The 16,680-nt window shown below is 45.5% G+C and overlaps 1 protein-coding gene across 5 annotated transcripts in view; it reads left to right on the forward strand.

Annotated features, from left to right (window-relative positions):
- The window catches only part of MYO7A (myosin VIIA), a 57,723-nt gene that overhangs the window by 25,675 nt on the left and 15,368 nt on the right, over positions 1 to 16,680 (forward strand). For 4 of the 5 annotated variants that reach the window (XM_053934619.1, XM_053934618.1, XM_053934622.1 and 1 more), the window contains 14 exons: positions 150 to 287; positions 2,355 to 2,513; positions 2,861 to 2,953; positions 4,303 to 4,397; positions 5,508 to 5,592; positions 6,484 to 6,702; positions 6,854 to 6,961; positions 7,515 to 7,724; positions 8,257 to 8,460; positions 9,256 to 9,432; positions 11,096 to 11,185; positions 12,399 to 12,526; positions 13,061 to 13,187; positions 16,512 to 16,631. In XM_053934619.1, the coding sequence (XP_053790594.1) occupies positions 150 to 287; positions 2,355 to 2,513; positions 2,861 to 2,953; positions 4,303 to 4,397; positions 5,508 to 5,592; positions 6,484 to 6,702; positions 6,854 to 6,961; positions 7,515 to 7,724; positions 8,257 to 8,460; positions 9,256 to 9,432; positions 11,096 to 11,185; positions 12,399 to 12,526; positions 13,061 to 13,187; positions 16,512 to 16,631 (1,953 nt within the window). Of the gene's footprint in view, positions 1 to 149; positions 288 to 2,354; positions 2,514 to 2,860; positions 2,954 to 4,302; positions 4,398 to 5,507; positions 5,593 to 6,483; positions 6,703 to 6,853; positions 6,962 to 7,514; positions 7,725 to 8,256; positions 8,461 to 9,255; positions 9,433 to 11,095; positions 11,354 to 12,398; positions 12,527 to 13,060; positions 13,188 to 16,511; positions 16,632 to 16,680 lie in introns of all 5 variants that reach the window. The other variant, XM_053934620.1, reaches the window with a different exon arrangement.

Genomic DNA, 16,680 nt, shown 5'->3' on the forward strand with positions numbered 1-16,680 from the left:
TTCCCCTCTCCGGCCACAACTTTCAGCCACCTCTGGCCCCACTCCCCACTCCAGCCCCGGCTGTTGGAGGAGGTTCCTGAGGACGCGGCCAGAGGGGAAAGTCAGTGTTATCCTTTCATTTCCTGAGTGTGCTGCGCTGCGGTTTGCAGGGAGCAGAGACGAGGAAGCGCTCACCGACGCTCAGCAGCCAGTTCAAGCGCTCCCTGGAGCTGTTGATGAGGACTCTCAGCGTGTGCCAGCCCTTTTTTGTCCGCTGCATCAAGCCCAATGAGTACAAGAAGCCCATGGTAAGTCCTGCTTTTCTCTCCTGGTTGCTTCTTGTATGGGACTGCCCGTGGGGTCATTCTGCTCTGGAGCTACTGGCAAAACTCCTTTGGGCATCAGTGGAGTCAGGATTGACCCTGCATGCTTGGAAAACCAACCCACAGCCTGTTGTGCAAGCAACAGAGTCACAAAAGGGTTGGCAAAATCAGGCACTTGTTTTGCAGTCCAACAGCACCCCAAAACTTTTGGCCAGAGGGTAGCTCCTGACCCTGCCTTTCTTCCCAAGGGTGGTCTCAAGGAATTCACCCTGCAGCGCCTTATCCTATAGGAAATGCCTCTCCATTTCCATAGGGGGTAGGCTCCTTCCTGCCAGAGACTTTAGCTGAGCCATGGGTTTAGTTCTGTGGCAGAGTTCACTGCTTTCTAAAAATCATCTTCCCGTGGATGTTTTCCTGAAAATCTTTGCTCGCAATGGATCTCCCTTACTTTAAATCCTGTTTGATCATTTCCACTGCCTATTTTTTTTTCTTCACCAATTACAAAAGCATGGTTCTAAAAGCAGAGGAAAAAAAGAGGTAAAATAGCACAGAGGAAACGTGAGGGGAGTTATCTTGCTCCAGTTCACAATGATTTGTTTCAAAAGCAATTAACGTTATGGGGGAAAACTTTTGGGACCAAATAAAAAAGAAGGAGAGGGTTCTCAATCCCCCTGACCACAAACTGCTCATGGAAGAGACTCCAAGTTTTGCAGCAGAAGGCAGGTGATAAGATGGGTGCTGCATGCCCTGATCCCACTCCCCACACCTTGCAGGATCAGACACTGATGCTGTGAGCAATCACTGTTTCCTGCTGACCAAACTTAATAGTGGTACTGCTTGGAAAGGAAGAGCTTTATTTAATAAATAATCTAGCCAGGGCTGGAGCTTTATCTAACGTCAGTGTCTGTTAGCAAAGCTCAGCTAAGTGCAAAAAAGCATAAAATCCTGAATTGCAGAGCTGTTATGTACAAGCAGTGTTTGTTTGAAACTTATTTTTGCTGTTCAAAGAACCTAATATGATGCAGAGCGAAAGGTTTGGTGGGTCTCTCAGATCATTTTACTGTGCTCTTATCCTGGTTTTGGTGAGAGTAAAAACCTATTAGGCTGTTAATGGAATATTTTGGGTAAATATTTAACAATATGTCTGATAAGTAGTTATCATCTGAGCAGAAATTAGAACAAGACCTTCTTTTTGGACATAGGTGATGTTGAGAAATAGGTGTACATCCTGAACTGGCATTAGCAAATTGTTCTAAATGCCCTGATTCTGAGCTGTTTTTACACCTGGATGTCTGGAATTCAGTCTGGTATTTTGTGTCCTGCATAGGAAGTCTGTATTTCATCAGATCTTGCAAGTGCTAAGCCAGAAGTCTCTGTTCAACCTATTTGTCTACAAAACTTTCAGTGGGACAGGAAAACAGTTTCAAGTTTGAAAGAATTAGACAAAGAGAAATTAATCTCCCCATGAAAGACATAAGTGGGTGAGCTGACGCTGAATCAGAGACTGCAGTGTGATATGAAATGTGATTTCTTGCTAAATTTAATTTTGGCCTTGGTTTAATAATCCAAAGGAAAAGAAATCCCTGATAAAGGCATGCCGGGTGATTGCAAAAGAGAACATTGTCTGAGAGATCATTTTCTGTCCCTGCCTTTGAAGGAAAACATACTGATAGTGATAGGAAATGGGATAGCGGAAGTGAAAGGTCAGTGGAAAGTCCTGACTGTTTATTACTTTGCGTTATTCTAAAACTTTTACTTCCTTCTGAAATGGGCTTTAGGTGGGGAAAAAATTGTTTGTATTGGGATGCTGGCTGGAGTTCTCTGGGTCTGTATATCATCCCATGCTGCTGCTTCTGAGTATTGTTCTGGCTAGTCCAAGAGAAAGGCGTGGGCTGAATTAGATAACAAAACCATGCAAAGAAAATCAAAACCGTCTCCAGCAGTCTGTGCCTCATCAGGCCCATGAGGAGGAGCGCATAGTTGTCCGTAAGTACAATGAACTAGCCCTTAAAAGATTTGCAATCAAACCCCCGTGTCCTGTAACCTCCCCAGCTGTTTGATCGGGAGCTGTGCGTCCGTCAGCTGAGGTACTCGGGGATGATGGAGACCATCCGCATCCGCCGGGCTGGATACCCCATCCGCTACACCTTTGTGGAGTTCGTGGACCGGTACCGGGTGCTCATGCCTGGGGTGAAGCCAGCGTACAAGCAGGTGAGAATCCTCCTTCACAGGTAATGATTGCTCTCTGCTGGGCAATCTCCAGAGATATTTATGGGGTGTGCCTCCTCTGCAAAAACAATGATGCAGCATTTGATCCCCAGGTGTCACAGTGGTGCACTGGGCTTTCCAAGTGAAGAAAAATGGTTACAGAGCTGGCAGGGACAGGTAGCCATATTCAGCCTGTTCGTCTCACTCATCTTAAACAAAGTGACAGTAAAACCGTAAGAACCTCATTAGCAGAAAACTGCAGGATTTGGCACCAGAAAAGGTTTACACTGGGCTTGGGAGGAGCGATGGGTGAGTCTGGTCCTGGTGAATCCCAACTCCTTTTCTGTCAGGGTGACCTACGTGGGACATGCCAACGCATTGCTGAAGCAGTGCTGGGGAAGGATGATGACTGGCAGATTGGCAAGACAAAGATATTTCTGAAGGTGGGTGGTTCTCCACATTCCCTCTGCCATCTTGGATCCTTGCCTCAGGAGACATCTCCTACCATTTCCTTTCTATCACAAGACATGACCCTTTTCCATGATCTCTGGGCTGGCATGTCTATGGGTAGAACCTGGCTTAAGGCAGAACATTTGGGGCTGGTTTAGGAGCAGCAGGTAGGAGGAAGTCCTGACACGGTGCTAGCACTGATGCATTCACATACCCATATTGACACAAAAGTGGTCACATCCAGTGCACAGCCTTTTCCCTCCTGGGCTAAGTTGTTCAGCTTCCTCTCTTGCCTTCACTCAAAAGGTACAGCAGAAGGAGGGACGCCCATGCAGAGCCCTGCAGAGAGAGGCACGTGAGCACAACAGGCTCATTTTGCTTTCTGCACATCCTTGTGCAACCCAAGATATGCCTACAGTCTCCTTTCCTGCATCAGTCCAGCTGACACAGAGCAGTTCAACACTGCAGGTCCCCTGCAGCCCCATACACACTCATCTTTCCTTACAAACCCATTCCTGTGCTGTTCTGGGAAGGTGAGGCTTCTCTTGAGCAAAAATCACAATGATAAACCCTGACTGCTTACACCTAAATTCACCCCCAAATCTCGCTGCCAGCACAAACACCCCCATCTCTTCCCCAGAACTTGTTCCCACTAGTTGCTCTTTCCAGAGCCTGTTATCAAGATTTCACAGCTGTCAGGACAGGAAACAGAGAAATTGGGAGGCCCTGAGGGGCCACAGGAGGTCGAACAAAGCAGGAAACATGTGGAACTGCCTCTGCTGCATGCAGTGTGGCATGGCGCAGCTTGCCATGACTGGGAAAGAAAACTGCACCATACACAACGTGGGAGGAATCAGAATAAAGCTTGTATTGGTGCATCTGAAAGCCTCAGGGCAAAGGAAATTCAGTGTTTTGAGGAGCTTTTTTTTTTCCCTTAGGTTAGGGAAGCACTGCAGACTTGGCTGGAAGAAGTGATGGGACCCAGGTAGTCTGGAGGTTTTTTTGCAAACCTCTACAGTGCTCCTAGGAGCTGCTCCCATGGCTGAGAGCACTAGGAGGGAACTCTACAGGGGAGGGCAATGTAATTTGGTTGTTTTCATACTGTGAAGTATTGCATTTGCAGCTTCTGGATGACCTGGTTCATTTGGGAATGAAGATAGATCACTACAGTTATGTTAGGACTTCCCCAGTGAGTAGGTAGGGTAATACTTGAGATGTAAAATGACCCCAGAGTTTATTTTGAACAACTATCCTGGGGAAAGGTCTTGTACCACCCACTCTGGCCACGTATCAGGCAGAGGGAGAGCTTGAGACATTGGTGCTGTGTTACTTCCTCCCACAGGACCACCACGACATGCTGCTGGAGATTGAGAGAGACAAGGCCATCACGGACAAGGTCATCCTCATCCAGAAGGTGGTCCGTGGGTATAAAGACAGGTAGGTATGAATCCCATGGCCAAATGGAAGGTGGGCTATGTGGGATGCTTCATCCAGCAAGTGGGTCCTAGAGGCTGCATCACTTTGGTGCCCAGATGACCAGAGGGGACCCCTGATGTATTGGCACTCAGGTGCAGCAAGTACCAGAGGAAAACAGTAGAGGAAACAAGAGGATAACTGTGTTCTCTGCCTCAAACCTGGACAGAATAGGACCTTCTGTCCCTGTTCAGGCCATCTTCAGGGGATGTGGCGTTTACTATGACAGTGCAGCAGTGGGCTCTGAGCCTGCTGAAGGCAACGCTGAGACTCCAATTTATGGAGTCCCCCACAAGACTGCAGAGGGAACACTGGGTCACCTACTGCTACTAAAGTTGTTCTCCCCAAGGCCCAAGGGGTTCAGAACTCTTCCCTTTTCAACCCAGTTTCAAGACATGGGAAGAGGACAGGTAGCTCATGGCACCATGTGGATGAAGAGGGGGAGCCACAGCCAAGGACAAGCTTCACCTATGGAGGAAGGACAGTTCTTGGGATTGTATGCTCTTTGATTGTCCAAGCCATGGCTGTGATTCTGGTTGTGGTTTGCAGAAAGGACACATGCTAAATAACTCATCAATCTTTCACACATTGATTGTAGCGAGACGAGATCCCCCAAGGCCTCCCAGCACTATTGTTGTCTGCAGGTAGAATCAGATCAGGCTGAGAAGGACTGGAGGAGCAGATAGGGTTAGCAGCATGGTGTTAGTGAGGTTTGCTCTTGATCATTTGGGTGGGATCAATCCATTTTCAGGTGCTAGAACAAAATTGGAAGGACACATAGGGAAGAGGTTTTAGTTGTGAGAAGATGATGCTAGGCTGGGATTCCTATTATCTCCTGTTCTTCCCATTTCCATAATGTGGCATAATCTCCCTGCAGAGACCTCTCAGAGAGAGATGTTTTTATGAAATTTTATGAAAAGCAAGGAAAACTGGGGAAGGAGACCTTTGCAAGCCAAAAATGCGGTGTTTATTCCACCTGGACGCTCAGGTTCAATTCTCCAATAAAAGAGGCCCAGGAGATGATAATAACTTGTGGCCAAATGACAGAGGGAAATGATTGAAATGCTTTTGCAGGTCCAATTTCCTGAAAGTGAGAAATTCAGTCTTGATGATTCAGAGATACTGGCGTGGACATAACTGCAGGAAGAACTATGGTGCTGTAAGTACAGTGGTGCTTCCTCACACTTCTGTCTTCCTGCCTCTCTAACATGGGATACACATAAGGGTTTCCTGATTCAAAACATCCCATTGAATGTCAGAAGTAGTGAGGTTGGCTTTTATCAGTTGCAATGAATGGAAGTTGCAAGGAGCAATGAATGGAAGTTTGCTCTTTTGCTTTGTCCTCTCATCGAAGAGACCACCTTCTAGCTTCACCTCTCCCCTGTGACTTATATGTCCATTGCACCAGCTGGTTATTTGGGGTTTTACAAGTCTTCCCCTAGTTCCCAGATGACTGAAAACTCAAGAGCAGCTTCCTCTAAAAATGGATTCCATCTCCATGTGGGACCATATTTGGGTTTCTCACCCTCCCAGTCCATAGTCCTCTTCTCTCCCTATTCCAGCTGGTTTTGACCCAACAGCAGGGTCTTTTGGAAAGTGTGTTAAGGTCTAAAATATCTCAATATAATCTTTCAAGCCTTCAACTTGATAGAAATAGCCACTTCCAGGCTGGCTAGGATGCTGTCTCCTGCCATCAAACAGCACCTTGACTGTCAGGCAGGAGTTTCACAGATGCTGGACCTCCATAGGAGCAACCCTCACGGCTTGCGACTACCTTAGGATAGCAAACCAGACATCCTGAGGCCTCTCAAAGGCTCAGTGGGGAAGAAACTGTTTCTGTCTTTCCTGGGCTTTGAATCAATGCAGCAGCCAGAGGGCTTCATTTCTCCACCCTCTTGGAGAACCTCCCTCCAGAAGGTTTGCTCTCGTGGGAACTGATTTCAGTAGCTCTTATTTACAGCCGTGCAAGCAGGAGATTAGCAATGAAAATCTGCTTTCAGTGGGTGAGCCCCTGGCTGGCAGGGTGGTTTCATCCTGCTCCCTCTTGCAGATGCGGATTGGCTTCCTGAGGCTGCAGGCCCTGTACCGATCCCGCAAGCTCCACAAGCAGTACCATATGGCTCGCCGGCGGATCATCGAGTTTCAGGCGCGATGCCGGGGCTACCTGGTCCGTAGGGCTTTCCGCCACCGCCTCTGGGCTGTCCTCACTGTCCAGGCCTACGCCCGGGGCATGATCGCCCGAAGGCTCTACAAGCGCCTCCGGGGGGAAGTAAGTACTATGGAGGAGAAACAGAGATGAGGAGAGGGGAGAAATACATGCTTCTGAGTTGTGTGCTCTTGGGATCCAATTTTAAAGGAAAAAAAAAATCCCAAAATAATTAGATGCCTATTCAGAAAGGCTCTTCTGTTTATTCCCACAGTATTATCGACGCCTGGAAGCAGAGAAACTTCGGCTGGCAGAAGAGGAACGACTTCGAAAGGAGATGAGTGCCAAGAAAGCCAAAGAAGAAGCAGAAAAGAAACACCAAGTACATGGGGACTGATCTCTTTCTGGGGTTCTCTCTGTTCTCCAGGAACTAGTTTTACTCCTTTGAGGGGCAATGACAAAAATATCTAAGGGATTTCTGCCCTGCTTGAGTGGTTTGTATTTAATTCTCTAAAGTACTCTGTGCTCTATTAGTTTGAGTCTGCTCCAGAATTTCTGATTTGCTGCACAGGAATGCCAGAGATTATAGTTATTATTCACTTTTGCTATTATATAACGGGGGAACTGGTACACTCCGTATGTGTGTGGATATGCAGGGCTGTTGTATAAAAGAAAAAAAAAACTAGGTCAGTGAGAGTTTCTGTGCATGGACCAACACCCCTAAACAGGCACAAAGGAATGGGGAAAATGAATTGCTTTGTCCTTCAGCAGTTGGGAAACTGAGACATGGACATATCACTGATTTGCTCCAAGTTATGATACAGGTATAGTGCCCTAAGCACCAGGCAGCCTGCCTTCCTGAAGCTGGGCGCTGTGGAATTTACTGCCAGGTCTTTGGAAGGAGCAGTTCAGTCATTACACTTCTCCTTTTGCAGGTACGCCTGGCTCAGCTGGCACGGGAAGATGCAGAGAGAGAAGTAAAGGAGAAAGAGGAAGCACGTCGGAAGAAAGAGCTCTTAGAAAAAATGGAGAGAGCTCGCAATGAGCCAGTGAATGACTCAGAAATGGTGGACAAAATGTTTGGATTCCTGGGGACAACCTCCTCCCTTCCTGGCCAGGAGGGACAGGCACCCAATGGCTTTGAGGTACTGGAGATGTACAGGAGCCTGGCTATCACATGACAGGCATTAGCAAAACATGAATAGATCAAGAAAAAAGCGTGTCTCTGAAGGCTTCCTTCAAGGCCAGGCTCTCATGTGTGACCCCAGAGGGTTTTTGTGCTGTGGCTAGAGATGGGCAGGCAGCCTGGCAGCTTTCCCTGGGACTACGAAATGGAGGAGAGCACTATCACTATAGGGTCACCAAGGACGTGTGGCCTTTGAGATTTTCCCTTTTAGGTTCATCACAGCTTATGGCATTTAGCTCTTAGACATCCTTTCCCCATGCTATGCATTGGGCCATGCTTGTTGCTTCTTCTACTGCTCTGGGGATATTCCTGGGTACAGGTATGTCCTTCAAAGCTTGGGCTTTGCATGGGAGCTATATTCCATGTTTTTCCTCCAGCTGACTTTTCCTTTTGGGGTGGAAATCAGACTGGCAGAAAAATCAGGCCCAAAGGGAAATGATAGTTTGATATTCAAAGGCATGCTGAGTGTCTGACATTTCCTTCCACAACAGGATCTTGAGCAAGTCCAGAAGGAGCTGGAGGAAGAGGACTTGGATGCAGCATTGCCTCTCCCTGAGGAGGAGGAAGAAGACCTCTCAGAGTACAAATTTGCCAAGTTTGCTGCCACGTATTTCCAGGGCACAACAACACACACATACATCCGCCGGCCCCTCAAGCAGCCTCTCTTGTACCATGAAGATGAAGGAGACCAGTTGGTGAGGCAGGGGATGAAAAATCTTCAGCAGGGCTGGGTGGGTTGGAGCAAGACTGGGTAGCCCTCCAGCCAAAGGGCACCAGAAATTTCCATTTTGGGATACACTTATCTGCTGCACATGTGTTCATGGCCAATGTCCCACCAGTGTGCTTTGAGTGCTGGTAAGACAGTGAATATTAGAGGGAAGGAGCATTAGAGAGGAGGGTCCCTCTCTGTACCTTGGTGTTAAGACAATCAAGTGCTCTGGACTCAGGGAATGGGCAATGGAAATTGTTGCTTCAGTACCACTTGTAAAGCTTCTAGGGAGCTGTAAAAGTTGCTTCTTACCTTGTTGTACACATCAGTGCAGAGCTAGAAGAGAAGAACTGCTTGTCCCATAGCCAGCAGTACACGAGCAGAAATGGATTGAACCTGCATGGCTATAACGCATATTACATTAGCCATGAACTTGCCTGCACTGTGGTTCTTCTTCCCCTCTGCAGTGGGTTAGGAGCTGCCAGTCCCTGCCCCTTGGTAAGGTTGGCATCTCCTGTCAAGCGGCAAACCCCTTGTAGGGTTCACAAACACATTCATGGAGGCACGAGCACAGAGCCTGAATATGTGGTCCCAGCCAGCAGCCTGCCCAGCATTCAGAGAGGATGTGTGCTGCAGGCAAAACTGTTGCATGTGGCACAGGGAAGTATCTTATCTCCTGCAGATGATACACAGTGGGGATCCTGATGGATTCAGCATGGCTTGACCACCCTCTCCACTGCCCTGGTGTGAGCTAACGGGCTGTAATTTTCCTTTCAAATAGGCGGCACTTGCTGTATGGATCACTATCTTGCGTTTCATGGGAGACCTCCCTGAGCCGAAATACCACACAGCCATGAGTGATGGTGGTGAGAAGATACCAGTAATGACAAAAATCTATGAGACTCTTGGGAAAAAGACCTATAAGAAAGAACTACAGGCTCTGCAGGGAGAAGGAGAGGTAACTGTTGTGGGTGTAAAAGAGATGTTGTTATTATTAGGTGTTGGATATTGAAGTGTGTTGGAAAGAAACAACTTGTGGGATTTGCTGCAGGCAATCATGTTGTTGATTTTATTTGCACTTATACTATAAGGGAGAACTGCCTGTGATCCTGTCCCTTCCTCACAGGGAGAACTGAATGTCTGCCAGCTGAATGTTGCCCAGTGAAGGAAGTGCCCTGATATCTCTCATGGTACTTTGAGCTCTCTCCTCCACCCTGCAGGGCTAAAGTACAGGGTGGGGAATGCAATGTCCTATGTTTCTTATTTGCTGATTTCCTTTTGATCTGCCCTGAGTCAGAAGAGAGTAAATTAAAAATGTGCCCTTAATCTTGGAGCAGGAAGAAATTAGTTACCAGGAGATTAAGCTGTGGAAATAAAAAAATTTAAAAAAACCAAATCCCGCTTGCATCCTAAGTGCCTTCTGGATGTGCCACTGGAGGACTTCATCTTAGTATCCTTCCCAGACAAAACATTATTCTGGATAAATCAATGTTCACAGTGCTGATACATTTTCATCTTTGGCAATTGCCTTATTCAATAGGACAAGATATAATCTGCTATTGGCATTTTCTGGATGCCACTGTTCAATTTTCAAGAAGTTTTCTTGACAAATCTCTGCAGTATTTGCAGAGGTAAATTAACAAATCTCCTTGTTCTTAAAATAACGATACCATTCAGCACTTCTAGTGAATTACCTGACGAGTGTAGCCTCAGGATCATAATTCTGTGAAAATATACACCAAGAATCACCTTTCATTCCTTCTGTCCATAATTTCTTGCTTGTTTATTACAAAAAGGTGTATTTTGGCCAACTGAGATATCAAGTAGTACAGAAGAGAAGAAAATTTAAGCTGTTCTTTTTCTCTGTGTTTACATCATCTCTTCACAGTACAAAAAGATGCCTGAGCAAAATTATATGCAAATCCAGGTTTACAGCACCAGCTCATATTTATAATGGATGTAAACCATCCCAGCCGCAGGACTCAAAGTGTTGTTTGGGTGTGAAATCATGGTCTTTTCAAAGCTGTTTAAATGGGTAGAGGTTTACTGGGTCCAAAAGTTTGCTATAAAAGTAGAAAGCCAGCAAGTAATTTGATGATATATAGTCATTGCCTGGAGCTGTCCCACATCAAAGGTGTCCTTCTGGGAAACCTGACAGAGCACAGGGCTGGTTAAAAGTTATGAAACCACAGTGGGTAACTACCTGTCCATGAATCCCTGGCTAGATGACTTCCAGCTAAAAACCTGCTGTGCAAATGGCTTGTCTCAGAGAGTGGTCTTGCTCATCTCATTTCCACTGTCATACAGCAGAACTGGGTGGACCTGGGTTCAGCAGAAATCAGCCATGTATTCAACATAAGTTTTTTCATATGTTCCCAATATTTAATTTTGATCTGAGGGACACTTACTGATTAGAGAGTGTCTACAAAATTCAGAGGCAGCCCTGGGTTATCAAGGATCACAGGAATATGGGTCCAGACTTCCAGTTCCCACCAACCTCTGAAACATCTCACTCTCTGCTCAGGATTAATGGTCTTTTGCAGGAGCCCAGGGAAGGCAGAGAGAGCACTTGTTCAGGACATGCATGTCACCGCTTTGCATCCACTCCTCTTGCTTTGCAGAGTACTCATGTTGATGGGCACAAGAAGAACAGTGTGCGGCACAAACTGGTCTCCTTAACACTCAAGAAGAAATCCAAACTGACGGAGGAGGTGAGGGGAGACGCTTGGCCGCCTGGCAGCACAAGTGCCGTTGGATTGTCTGCAGCCCTCTCTGACTCTCTTCTGCTTTTCCCTAGACAACATAGAACCAGCCCTCCTCTGGGTTTGGCGCTACCTGTCTCTCTGCCTGAAAGATTTAAGGAGTGTTTAAGGGGAAAGGTTGGCTTCCCGTGTCTCCTTGAGTCATTCTGCACCTCGCACCAGCCTCCCCTCGGCTCCTGTTCTCCATCCATCCAGCACTTTCCCTCCCCTTTTTCACAGCCCTCCATCCAGCTGCTGATACCTCTCACCACTCTGTGATGGTCTGATTGTTATCCCTGCTTTTAGTTTCCTGCCCGTAGATAGCAGATGTGGGATCTCCAACAGCACTCACCCATCCTCTGCTCCACTCCAGTGCCAGGGACAAAACTCCCCATGGGAGCAGTTACCCCAAGCTGAGAGCTTTTGAGAAATGCCATCTCAAAAGAGTGAGGAATGATAAATCTTTCAGGTGGGGGCGATGGAAACAATTCATAGACTACTCATTTCAAGAGCAGGCACCATCTTACAGCAGCTTGAGAGCATGAAGATTGCTCTGTGATCTGACCCTTACGGGTCAGTGGGGAGAAACAGGGCCAAATCTAGCTCACCCTAATTGACTCTGAAGATGCTCTAGAAATGTCCATCTCTCTAAATGGAGATGGGGTTGACTAGTGAGACAGTGAGCAGCTAGGCAGACCAATGCCATCCTTGTTTTCACAAACAGCACCGTGCTTATGCAGTTTCAGCTGCATCATTAGCATGGGGAATGGGTCCATTTTGCCAGCCAGAGCACTGATGATTATTTTAATATGATTAGATTAAAGGGATAGGTCCTCCTTAGCAATTAGATGGCTTATTCCAAAGACCCTTGGTGGCCCTCTCCCAGCAGCAGGACCAGCTCAGAGCTGGGATGCAAGGGGATGCCATTGTAGAAATGCTGGGAAAGGACCAAGCAGATGGAAGTGTGACTAGACAGGACCATTTTTAATTTCACCCACACATGATTAAAGCCAACACAGTCAAACCCTCCCATTGCTGTTAAAATCCTAGATGGATGAACTTCTGAGAGCCCTCGTGGCTGGTGGAGGAGTCCTCTTTGGGGAGCACCACACACTTGGGATGGGGGTGGGGGGGGACACAATAACTGGCTGTCCTGAAAGAGACCGATATGTCTGGTTGGCAGGTGACAAAGAGACTTCATGATGGTGAGTCTACACTGCAGGGTAATAGCATGCTCGAAGACCGACCCACTTCCAACCTGGAGAAGCTCCATTTCATTATTGGTAATGGCATCCTCAGGCCAGCCTTAAGGTTAGAAATCAAAACAAAGGCATGAACATGCCATTCTTTCCATTCCTTCTTCCTTGAGCTTTTCTTGAGCTATTCAAACAAGTTTGATATTATCTGCAGCTTTACAAAGCTCTCATTTCATAATTTTTATGGTTACGTTGTATAATGCAGGCTGGGCTGGATCATGTTCCTTACTGTCCATATCAGGCCCAGTGGAAAGACCATGCAAACAGATTCAAACATTTCTGAAAGTGCTAATGACACTGGATTGTTCTTTTAAATGCTCACTCTTGTTCCTCACTACTCTGCTTTCCATTTGACTATTGTATCTCTTTTGTTTGTGTGAATATTTTTAATAGTCTGCTAATGAAAAATTCAAACTCATTTCAGCTGCTAAATGAAGCATTCAAAAATTGGAAAGTGTCAAATGAAGGCCACTTGCACATCTCTGGTTTAACCAATTTATGTCTTTATGTTTATTAATAGAAATTAATGTTAAATAATTCCTCTTTTTTATTGTTTAACTTTAAATTATTTTTTTAATTCCTATTGTAGGGATGAAATCTACTGTCAAATCTGCAAGCAGTTGACTCAGAACCCATCCAAAAGCAGCCATGCTAGGGGTTGGATACTGATGTCCCTTTGTGTGGGATGTTTTGCTCCTTCTGAGAAGTTTGTGAAGGTAAATTGTATATGACATTTGTCTAATGAATTATCTACTAATAATCCACTATAATCTACTAATAATTTCCACTCATGGGACCAGCTTCTCTCTTGGGTCTCATAGTAGAGGGAATCCCAGTCTTTGCCAGAAATGAAGATGACAAAGTTCCTAAGGAAATTATTCATGATCCCAAGTTCAATGTCTAATGTCAATCAGATGAGTCACTCCTGAGTGTGACTCTAAAGGTAATGTAGACAACCAAATTACATGATGTCTCCTGCATGTAGATGAGTGAAGATGTGATTAAGTGACTTCTGGTAGGAAATTTGTTTGTGGGAAGCTGCAAGTGGAATTTACACAACCAGAATACCCCACAGTTCTCCTCTGTTTCTTATATGCAAAGGTCTGTACATTCAGCATTTACTGGCTTTGACAGTATGACCTCAGGCACTTATTCTACCAAAACTGGCAAGGAATAGAGCACAGCCGATTATACAAATATAAATTTATACTAAAAAAATGCACATAGAAAGGGAAGGATTTCATTTATGTGGAAGTGCATTTGCAAAGGTGCTCTTTGAATGATGCTATGTTCCCCATCATGTGTCATATTGAAAACATCCAACTCCAGACAGCCACATGAGATGACATGCAACCCATCTTCAGCAGCACTGTGGATCAGCAGGACTGAAGTCAGTGGGAGATGCCAAGAGGCTGACGCTTTTGAAAATCAGGTTGTTCTTAAGGATTTTTTATTTACTGAGCAAAGTTCTTTTGCCTAGATTTGAGCAGTCTGCTTTCCAAATGAGTTATGGAGTCGTGGAATTGTTTGGGTTGGAAAAGATGTCTAAGATCAAGTCCAACCACTGCCAAGCCTACCACTAAAGTATGTCCACAGGTGCCATATCTGCATTTTTTTAACACTTCCAGGGATGATGATTCCACCACTTCCCTGGACAATTTGTTGCAGTGCCTGACTGGAAATAAAGATGTTCCATTAATTTCCATAGATACCAGATTAGGTACTGGGTGTTCAGCACTGAAAGAGCTGAAGCCAAGAATAGAAATGCCTCCTTCATCCCCAGGCCTTGTCAGTGTGAAATCTAATAAAGAAGATAAATCACTGGCAAAGTCACAGAAAATTAAATTATGTGTGGAAATGAGATCTGAGAAGTATGGCACAGGAAGTTGTGTTAGTTTAAATCTTTAATAATAGAAGATTACTTTAGGATAGTGAAGCACTTGTCAGAAATAATTTATAAGTAGTTCTGGAGACTCAGACATAGAATCATACAGCCACTGGATCATAGAATCACGGAGGCATAGAATGGTTTGGGTTGGAAGGGATCTTTATAAGTCATCTAGTTCAACCCTGCTGCCAGGAGGGCATTCCTTCCACTAGACCAGATTGCTCAGAGTTCCATTCAGCCTGGCCAGGGATGAGGCAGACACAATTTTTCTGGGTAACCTGTTCCACCTAGTAGGAAATATTTTCTTCCTTATGCCCAAACTAAACCTGCCCTCTTTCGGTTTAAAGCAACTTTCCCTTGTCCTGTCATTCCATGCCCTTATCAAAAGTCCCTCTCCAGCTCTCTTGCAGCCCCTCTAAGTTCTGGAAGGTGCTTTAAAGTCTCCCTGGAGCCTTCTCTTCTCCAGGCTGAGCAACCCCAACTCTCTCAAGCTATCTCTATAGCAGAGGTGCTCCAGCCCTCTGAACATCTTAGCGGCCTCCTCTAGACTTGCTCCAACAGCTCAAATTCATTCTTGTGTTGGGGGCCCCAGAGCTGGATGCAGCACTCCAGGTGGGATCTGGTTAGGTCAGAGCAGGGGGGCAGAATCTCCTCCCCTTCCCTGCTGCCCACACTACTAGTTATGCAGCCCAGGACATGTTTGGCTTTCTGAGCTGTGAGCACTCACGGATGGGTCATGTTGAACTTCTTGTCCATGGATATTCTCAAGTCCTTCTCCCCAGGATTAGTCTCAATCCATTCTCTGCCCAGCCTGCATTTGTGTTTGGGATTGCCCCAGCCCAGGTACAGGAAATTGCTCTTGTCTTTGTTGAACTTCATGTGGTTCACGCAGATCCAAATCTTAGGCATGTCCAAGTCCCTCTGGATGGCATCCATTTCCTTCTATGATTCTGTCATTCAAAAGTATCAATTAGAATTGAACATTTTGAGAAGGTTTTCACTGATAATGAGGCAGGTCTTCAATATGTATTCCAGCTTCCAAGTATTCAAGTTATGCTTTGGATCCCATTAGACACCTTTATCGTATCATGTGTTAAACATGGGCCAAGGTACATTAGCACTCCTGTTTTTGCACCTTTCTTTCAACCAACAGTGGGTCTAGGTGGGAAGGTTCAGTCACAAAGAAGTAGGAATGTGAAAAAATATGTAATTGCATAGTTCATTATTAGCAACAGCATAATTAAAACTACACTTTGACATTGCATTGACCACTTACCAATCCAAATGATCAACTGACCATTGATCATTTGCAGCAGATCTCATCCCTATAACCTGGCTGTGTTACGTAGGTACTTCATAGTGTCTCTGTAAGTTAGGATTAGCAGAGATATCTGTCTCTCTAGCCGTGTTCTTTATAAAGCAGTCTGTGTTTGTGAAGGAATAGCTGTGCCTTACTGTTCAGAGAACTCTATCTTTCTACAAAGTCTCTCAGAAAAAAATTTGGTTTACAGATTTATTAGTCTTAGCCAACATTTTGGCCAAAATGTTTGTGCAATATTTTAAAGTGTGTTATCTTTCATATTGTGGAAATCACTGGATTTAATTTTCTCTACAATAATGTGGTTATATTTTTAACATACACTGAAGTGCTTCAAATTCTGGTTTGGGCCAAAATGCTATTTGAAATTTGACTAAGGAGATATGTGTTTAATGACACTGTGAAAGATCTTTTGTGCTGTCAGTTAAATGTTCTGAGTAGTATTCACTTACAATCCCCCTGAATCATTACTTACTCCCATCTTTTTGCCAACACTCAATAGCATTTTATAGCACATCTTTAAAATACAAAGGTAGAAATCACTGACAGCAATAGCAGGAACAGAAAAGCTGCTGCTCTGGCTTCAATCAAAGGTCTATCTAGTCTGGTATCTTATCTCCTCTGAGGCCAGAAATGCACAGTAGAAGAACAAGGCAGGGGTGCAGACTGTCCTACTGTCTCTCAGCTTCCAGTGATGTGATGTAGGAACATCCGAGCCTGAGTGGAATCACTGTCATTAGTCACAGAGGGCTTTTCTCCAATAAAACCTTATTTTTTGCAAATGTTTGGCCTCTAAGCCAAAGATCTAAACAATGTGTTCCCCGCTGCCAACAGTATTTAAGGAACTTTATCAATGGAGGCCCCCCAGGTTATGCTCCCTACTGTGAAGAGAGGCTGAGGCGAACGTTTGCCAATGGGACAAGGACACAGCCACCCAGCTGGCTGGAGCTGCAGGTATGAGCCCTTCTGTGTCTTCCCCAGGGAACTGGGGCTTAGGGTTTAA

Source organism: Vidua chalybeata, chromosome 2 (genome assembly GCF_026979565.1).
Source record: "Vidua chalybeata isolate OUT-0048 chromosome 2, bVidCha1 merged haplotype, whole genome shotgun sequence".
In the NCBI taxonomy this organism is placed as follows: Eukaryota; Metazoa; Chordata; class Aves; order Passeriformes; family Viduidae; genus Vidua; species Vidua chalybeata.